Consider the following 8,488-nt stretch of genomic DNA (forward strand, 5'->3'; position numbering starts at 1 on the left):
CAGGAACATCGCGGGGCAGGTGAGAGATGAAGGAAGCCACATGGAGCAGTGGCCCATGGGGACTGAGGACAGGAAGTGTTTACCTGATTGCACAGCCTGATAGAGCCTCCCGGAAACGCCAACGGGCAAGACGGGCTGGGACGCCTGAGCGTCAGACGCTACAGCCGCTGAGCCTCTGTGGTTGGTCCAGTCAAAGAGGAGTCGACACGCGGAGCCACGGGACTCGGAGGCAGAAGGACCTTCCAGCCACGGGACACCGCGGCGAGGCGCACGGCCTCGCTGAGGCAGCACATGAAGAACGAGATGGAGAGACCCAGGGATCACTTCCAGCTCTCAGATTCTGAGGTCTTTGGAAAAACCCAAGGTCAGGGGGGAAAAAAACAATTCAAACGTTTTTGTTGTTTCGGAAAAGTCAAGTGTAGAGAAAGGTACCAGTGAGCAAGCAGACACGATCTCAGCTTCGCGCTCGGAGCTGTCTCTGGGATGCCAGCACGCGTGTGCAGGCGCGTGTACACACGTGGTACCTTGCACAGGACCGTGCGTGCCTGGCTCTCTTCAAGGTGTCACAGGTGTCTTCCCACACCCCGTTGTGACTGCCAGCGTTTTGTTGGTTAGCTACATCGTAACCGACACGTAACCAGATGCAGGTCACTTCCAACGCACGGCGTGCGACTCGACACCAGCACCTTGGCACCTGTTTCTTTGAGAGTTCACCTGGCCTCTCCTCGGGGTCGAAGCCTGGGTGCTGTGCCTCCGCACACCTCGGCACACCACACGACGCGAGGCGGCCCCAACGCGCACGCCGCTCACAGCCGGAGTGGAGGCCGGCGTCACGGCTGCTGGGACAGCCTCTGCTGGCTCGGGTGCCACCGTCGTGGCCCAGAAACGTGAAGACACACAGCCGACTTCACAGGACACACTCGATCCCATTTCCTCCAACTGATCTCTGAAGTTTAGTTAAAATAAAACTAAAACTCAAACATAAACAGATCTCCCCACAACCGTGGTCACAGCGAGAGACCAACACCAGTGCGGGACGTCCAGGCGCTGAGCCCAGACCCGGGCGTGGCAACCCCGTCACCTCCCCAACCAGGTGACACCCGCTGCAGGGGGACCGCGGAAGGCCCGGCTGCTAAGCCCTCAGAATCGCAGCTGAAGACGTAGCACCGAAGACTCAGCAACGGCCCCTGGCAGCCCGTGCACCTGACCGTCTTCCACGGCCGACGACCCGCGGGTCCCCGGAAGTGTGGGCGTCGCGCACACCGAGGGCCGTGAGCTGCGGAGGAGCGGATGGCCGCCCATCTGAGGGGCCCCGCCCAGCGCTGTCCGCACTGTCACAGGAGGGCCAGGCCCTAACCGCAAACAGGAAGCGCTTTCTCTGTCTCACGCCAACCACCAACCATGAAAACAAGAGCCCCAGATGCAAAATGAACGGAAGCAAAGTTGGAGCGCGCGTAAGTCCCATTTACACCGTCTGTGTCGCGGCTCCCTGTGCAGCTTCATTGCGGAATCGCCGGCATCAAATATAAAGGGTACGGCTGGGGCGTTTTTGACCCTAACACGCGCCCATGAAACCACCGGCATAGCCCGGACCCCCAAGACGCGACGGCCCCCTCCCGCCCCAGCCCAGGCCCCAGCATCTGCATTCTGGCCCCACAGCTGGACCCAGTGCAGCACCAACCCAAACGTGACCCCACTGGGCACGGAGCAGCAGGCTTCCTACCGGACTCCGTCACCCAGAGGTGCCGTCGCGAGGGTCCCCGGGAACCGGCAGTGTGCCGTTCCAGGCACTGGTCCAGTCTGTCCTCACTCAACAGCCTTCGCCACTAACGCGGCTGCCGACGCCTGTGACCGCGTCTGTGCGCCTGTGACCACGTCTGTGCGCGTGCTTCCATTCTCCGGGCAAAGGATGGGGAACGGGGTGGCCGCATCGTGTGTTCCGTGCAGGTCTATGTTTCTAAGAGACCACCAGGCCGTTTCCCAAAGGGACCGTCACTCTCGCCGACACGCTCGGAGTCCTGACGGCCCCACGCCCTCACTGACACTGCGTGTGGCCCGTCCTGTTAGCCACGCTGACAGGTGTGCGGTGTGTCTTGCTGTGCTTTTAATTCACCTTTCGCTAACGACTAGCACCGAGGTTTTCCAGGGGCAAGTAAGCCATCCGAACATTTTCTCTGATGCCGAGTCCATGCGAATGTTTCCCCTGTTTAAAAATTGTATGTTCTTATTGTCTTATCGAGCCGTGACGATTCTTTACGTATTTTGGATGCGAGTTCCTCATGGGCTTAGGCGGTTTGCAAATATTCTCTCCCCTTTGGTGACTTCTCTTTTCGTCCTCTTAACAGTATATTTCAAAGGACAGAGGTTCTCGGTTTTAATGAAGCCCAATTCATCCATTTTTTTTCTTTTACGGGTTGTGGCTTTAGCATTGTATCTAGTAAATCCTTGCCTGACTCAATCCACAAAGATTTTTTCTCCTATTTCTTCCTAGCGTTTTACAGATTTAGGTTTCAGAGTTAGTGTAGCCCATTCTGATTTAATTTTGTGCCTGGGGTAAAAATGGTCCCTTATTTAAGACTTTAACTTCAGCTGCGTGGTGGCTGGGTTTCAGAAAACCATGTGATCAACCAAATGCAATGCATGAGCCTTTTTGGGCCTGCTCAGAACCATGTTCTGTGAACAGACACACGTGAGTGCTCGCCGCAGCTGGGGGACGCTTTAATCAGGCACGTGTGGACGAGCACGCATGCGAACCTTGGCGTTGCTCATCATGTGATTTGGGGTCACCCACCGGTGTATCCAGGCCTCAGGAAAACTCACGAACAGGGCTGGGGCTTGAAGCCAATTGCAAAGCCTCCAGACAATCAGCGAAGGGGCCGGGCCACCTGTCCCTAAGGCTGTAACTTGCTGTCTGACTTCCTAATTCTGTCAAAACACCAGTCACTTGATTCCTTGGCACAGGGGCCAGTCAGATCATTAGAAGCTCACGTCAATATGTTTGACTCTTGTGTTCACACGTTAGTGTTTTCTGTGGCATCGGAACCTGTTTAACAGCTGATAGAGACATTTAACGTGCGCCCTTTTCTCCCGGAAGCTGCCGTTAAATTGATACTGTGGCTTGTAATCGATGACATCTTGGAATTGGAGACACATGGCGACATGTGCTGTTTCTTGCTTTGGAAGCTGCCAGGTTGGGTCTGTTGTCTAAATTCCGGTCGAATTCCTTAGCTGACAGCTCCTGTCCCAGGGAGCACACGTCACATCTCGGGACGAAATCCCAACGTCCTCGTTTCAGTTACACCGAGGTGTCTCACAAGGATGATGACACAGCGTTCACTAAAGGATGCAGGAACAGCCCCGTGGTGTCCTGCTAGCTGCTCCCGCTTAGCGCCGAGCGAGGGCCACCAAGGCCCGCCGCCTTCGCTGCAGCCCAGGCTCCCACCACCCGCACGGGGACGCCACACCAAAGCCCCACAGATGGGAGGGTCTGAAGAGGGCCGGTGTCTTTGGGATCCCAAGCTGGCAGAGGCCGTGCACACAGACGCAGCGGACGCTGCCTGGGTTTGCATGGACGAACAATGCGATTCACCCAGCCCTCTTCCCACAGGTTTAAGGACTTCATCTACACGTACCGCATCTTCCAAGAGGAAAACGGATATTACAGCTTGCAGGTGAGAGCACGCAGGCGTCTGGGGGAGGCCACGGCCACCCCTCGACTGCGCCCGCCGAGCAGAGGTGTCGGAACGGGGGGACGCCGTGCAGAGCTAGCATCGCGTGATAATGGGGGCCCTGCCTTTCTCAGAGTATGGGGAGGCACTGGGTGTGGCCCTCTTTGTGTCACCAAGGTGGCAGGGACCTGCAGTCCTGGTTCCTTAGCCGCCAGCTGCATGCACCTGGGCTCCAGGTATGACGGCTGCCGACGAGGAGGCTAACAGACATGGGCGTCTGCGGGTTCGGGCGGTCGGGGCAAGGCCATCAGCGGGTCGTCCGCGGTCTCTTGAATTTTCCTGGTTTACTGAGAGCTGAGCTTAAAAGAGGTAAACTTTTTTGCTCCTTTTGAATTTCCTTCTCTGGCTCAGGAAGTAGTGTATAATCAATGTCCTTGACTCTTTAATTACCAGCGGGGGGTCTTGAAATGACCTTTCTGAAACACCTGCAGTTCAAGGTCAAGCAGACTTTACTGCAGGATTTATCAGGATCATCAAATGCTGGTATCCACTGTGCCCGTCTGAAAGAGGTTAGAATATACAGTGATCCACGCGCACACACGCGCACACACGCACACGCGCACACACACGCACGCGCACACACGCCCCTTCTGCAGAAAGGGGACGTCAGCGCGACAGCACGGACAGCAGCTGCACAAGGCCGCAGAGGAGGCGGCTGTGGAGGCGCCTGAAGCGGACCCCCTCGTTTGCATCCGAGTGTGGATGAGGGACAGCCTGGTCTTTAGGGAACACTGAAGCATTTACGGTTAAAGGGCCATCATGTCTGCAACTCACAAAAAGTTTTAAAAGAATGTATATACGTGCATACACACATATATATGTACACACACAAAAAGAGTCAAAAGCAGATAAAATGCTAACATTTGGGTTGTGAGTAAAGAATATAGATGGAAACGTAAAAATATTTTTGCAACCTTTTTCAAGTTTGAAATGATTTCCAAGCGCACTGTCTTCTGAAGCGTGGTGTGCTTTGGACCACTCCTCCCTCGTGCCCACCTTGGCAAACTGGGCGACCTGCCCGGAGGGGCCGGCAGGCCAGCCACAGCTCACGCGGCCTGCGATGCTGCCGTCCAGGCGGACGGGGTCCCTCGCCTGAGGCCTCCCCACAGGACCTCAGTGTCAGCCTGACGCCATCAGGGAGTCGAGCCCCCGGCAGGCCAGCCAGCCCGTGACCCCTGCCCTCTGTGGGCAGTGCGGCAGCCACCGGGAGCCAGTGACAGCCACAAAGCCGAGCCCCTGAGTGTGAGGAAGCGGAGGCCTTTGGCGGTCGGTGGTCCCGTGTGCTAGGAGCTGTCCTTGGTCCCCAGCTGCGGACAGGGAACAAGCATGCAGCCTCTGGTGGGCCCTGCGGCCTGCGTCGGCCTCCATCAGCCTCCGCGTCCTCTTCTTCCCTGGACTCTGAGTTCACGAGCGTGGAAGCCGTACATTTGCCCTTCCTGCCAGCAATCCACGACGCCAGGCTCTGGTGTGTCTACAGGGACTGCCCAAGAGGGACCCACATGGTCACCCTCTTCACCCCGAGTGGCTGGGTCACGGGTGTCTGACAGACAGGCCTCTGAGCAGCTGGTCGCTGACCCTGGGGCCTGCACTAAGCCGTTTGTCTTTGGTTTGCCAGCGGGGGCCGCGCTGGGCGTGTCACATGTCACACACAGCTGTACGGTGACCAGGGTGTCCCTCTTGTGTCTCTGCAGACCATGGAAGGCGTTCAGAAGCAGATCTTCCCGAACTTGAAGGAACTGATCTCCAAGTTTGAGAAGCCAAACCAAGGGCTGGTGGTCGCCCTTCAGAAGCCAATCACCAGAAGCGGCCCGTGCCTGAGTGAGGGGAGGCTCCGGCTGGAGCTGGATGACGTTTACGGTAATGGCGGAGTCAGGGAGCGACCCGAGTCCGGTCCCCAGAGTGGCCCACCACAGCGCCTGCAGGGAGGAGCCGGCTTGCCGGGGGCCCGAGGCAGCCGACATGCTCCGCGCTGGGTGGCTGGGCAGCCTGGGCAGCTGCGGGCGCCTGCTTTCACACAGGGGTCTGGGGACAGATGGACACAGAGGCAGTCCTCAGGTGAGGGAGCTGCTTCCGCTGGTCCCCCCTGTGACGTTCCGTGTGGTACTTATGAAGTGTCCATCCACCTAGCTCTGGGGACAAACTCTGCAGGTGTGCAGCCACGTGGGGACCGTGCGGGGAGCCCACGCCCCTGGACGGCCCCAGGCAGCTATCACACATTGCCAGCTTGGCTGTTTCGTCACTGGGACACTCAGTTACATTCCCGGGGCAGGAGATAGCAGGACCCACTGGCGGCTGAGAGCAGATGACCCGAGGGAGGCGGGCAGAGGACAAGGCGTCCTGGGGACCAGTGTCACCGCCCTGCCGCTAGCCAGACGAGCACGGCCGTTCCTGAGCACAGTGACCTTCCTGTACCTTGTCCCCTTGCTCTGTCCCCCATGCTGGGGCCTGCTCACCAGGTCCCCTTCTGCAAGCTCAGCTGCAGGTGACGCCCTTGGCCACTTCCCGCTGAGACGCAGAGTGACGAGCATGAGGGGCACAGCTAGGACCCCGAAGGCCAGATGGGCCACAGAGGGAGGCGGGGGCCGCGCGAGTTCCAGTGGTGGAGAACGGGGCACGTGTCCCAGAGGGCCCCTTAGAGGCTGTCCCCAAGACCGAGAAGAGAGCGGAGTGTCACCAGCGAGCTGTCTGCTCGTCAGCCCTGCCTACCCCTGCCCCGCACCCCCTGCTGTGGCCTCAGAACGAGGTTCAGATGTCCTCACTGTGGGCATGCCCGGGCTCCCTCCTGTTCCACGTGCTACCCCGCCACTGCAGGCTTCACGCACGTGTGCCAGGGACAGGCCTCGGTGCCCCAGGGCAGGTTGGGGGCGTGAGCGCTGGGTGCGGGGCTCACGCATGGCTGCCGTCTGCTCCCCAGAGAACTGCAACAGCGACTACGTGAAGGTCTTGCCTTGAGGACAAGGGTGACATGTCACCACGGCCCGGCTCGTCCTGGAAGGCTGAGTCCTCGGAGATAAGCAGACAAGGCGACTGCGCCGTCCTGTGTGCCCCGCTGCATGCCGCCAGAAGCTTTGAAGCCTCTTCCACGTCGGGGCAGCTGGAGCCCATCCCCTTGCTGGGTTGTGGCACAGTCGCATGTCACAGGTGACGTCACCTTGGACCATTCAGTCGGGGCGGGGGGTTACAGCTGTGAGGTGCAGCCCGAGTCCCAGGGCTGTGGCTACGTGACATTGGAGGCTGCGCCCCCTCTGGGCCTCATTTCTTTATCTGCGGAACGGGAGGCTGGGTGGTGACACGTGCTGCGCTGCCTCTCTGCTGAGCCGGATCATGCCCGGTGACATGTGCACACGTCAGAAGTGGCCGGGCCCCGCCCCCCGGCCAGTGCTGTCCACCCCACCTGTGCCTCCTGGCCACGGGCTTCTCCCTCCCCACCACCCGGCGACCCGCCTCCTGCTCGCTCCTGGTCCTGGTCTTGCTGGTGGACGTTGCCTTGGACAACCTCGCCCGAGTCTGCCCCTCCCATCGATGTCCCCCCACTCGGCAGCACCGGTGGCTCTGTACAGTGACACACGTGGGCATTTTATGGAGCCGGTGTGGCTCCTGTCCCTGCTGGCTGTGCCTCGGAGCATGGGGGGCTCCCTTGTGTCCTCCTCGGCGTGCACACTCGGCGTGCAGGAGTGACTGACCTCGGTGTGCGGGGGTGACCGGCCTCGGCGTGCGGGGTGACTGACAGTATGCCCACCGCCCAAGGAGACCGCAGCTGGTCTTGGGCCTGGGAATCCTGCCACCCGATCGGACTGTACGGCCGGCGGGTGTGGGGCGAACGGGTGCTGCACCTGCGTCCCACTCCCCACACTGGCCCCGCCTCTCCACGTGACTGAGGAGACACTCTGTGACCAGCACGCGCTGTGGCTGGAGCCCCAAAGGGCGAGCCATCGTGAGCTCCTGCAGCTGCCCCCCAGCAGAGACGGGGATGCGGCCACACTCCACGGACGGGGCGAGCCAGCCCCTCCGGCTGGTGCTGGGACGCACGCCCGAGGCGAGTCCTTGTTCTGTCTGTGTGGTGTGAAGATGCGCGTCAGCGTCCAGGGCCCACGGCCATCCTTGGCATGGAAAATACATCCGGTGATTATTCCCGGACTGGGTGGCCGGATGAATCGCTGTGTCGCACGAGGTCCCCCCCGGGTGGCAGTGGCGTCTGTCCCCTCGTCCTCACTGTGCTGCAGCAGGAACCACACGCATCGAATGCCGATGCCACGCCGTCCCGTCGCCTAACGCAGCCACGCTGCTCAGCGGCCACTCAGCGGCCGGCTTCAGGGAGTCGACGCTGCGCTTCAGATTTCTGCATGAAAACTCATAAACTCGGTGGAACGCAGATTTACGGAATCGTGACGGAATCATACAAGGCCGTCTTCCTCCTTTGCCTATTTTCGGCGTCACCTTTGTAAGGTGCGGTGATCCGCCCCTCGAGAGCTGGCTGGAGTTCTTGCAAGGCCGCCTCCGAGGCTCTGGCGAAGAAGGGGAGACGTCTTTTATACCTCCTTGAACACCCCTGATTCTCACTGGTTTGTCCAGCTATTTTGCCAGTTTCGGCACCGTGTGTTCCAGGACTTTATCTACTTTGTTTCCTCCTGAGACTCTTCTAGCGTTTTAAAGCTGTGCTGTGGCTGAGTCGCCTCCTTCGCTCTGTCTGTCTGCGGCTCACTTTTCGATCAATCAGTTCTCTGCGTCTTAGTGGCCCCTTCGAGGCCAGCTTTGGTTCT

At 59.6% G+C, this 8,488-nt stretch overlaps 1 protein-coding gene across 3 annotated transcripts in view; it reads left to right on the forward strand.

Moving 5' to 3' along the window:
* Positions 1 to 8,396, forward strand: part of SH2D1B (SH2 domain containing 1B) — a 19,281-nt gene extending 10,885 nt beyond the window's left edge. For 2 of the 3 annotated variants that reach the window (XR_439116.3, XM_006907844.3), the window contains exons 2-4: positions 3,608 to 3,671; positions 5,420 to 5,585; positions 6,643 to 8,396. Coding sequence is in view for 1 of the 3 variants with exons in the window: in XM_006907844.3 (XP_006907906.1) it covers positions 3,608 to 3,671; positions 5,420 to 5,585; positions 6,643 to 6,680 (268 nt within the window). In the remaining 2 variants the exon portion in view is untranslated. The remainder of the gene's footprint in view (positions 1 to 3,607; positions 3,672 to 5,419; positions 5,586 to 6,642) is intronic. The other variant, XR_003045076.1, reaches the window with a different exon arrangement.
* Positions 8,397 to 8,488: the final 92 nt, after the last annotated feature.

This window comes from Pteropus alecto, unplaced genomic scaffold, assembly GCF_000325575.1.
Source record: "Pteropus alecto unplaced genomic scaffold, ASM32557v1 scaffold101, whole genome shotgun sequence".
NCBI lineage: Eukaryota > Metazoa > Chordata > Mammalia > Chiroptera > Pteropodidae > Pteropus > Pteropus alecto.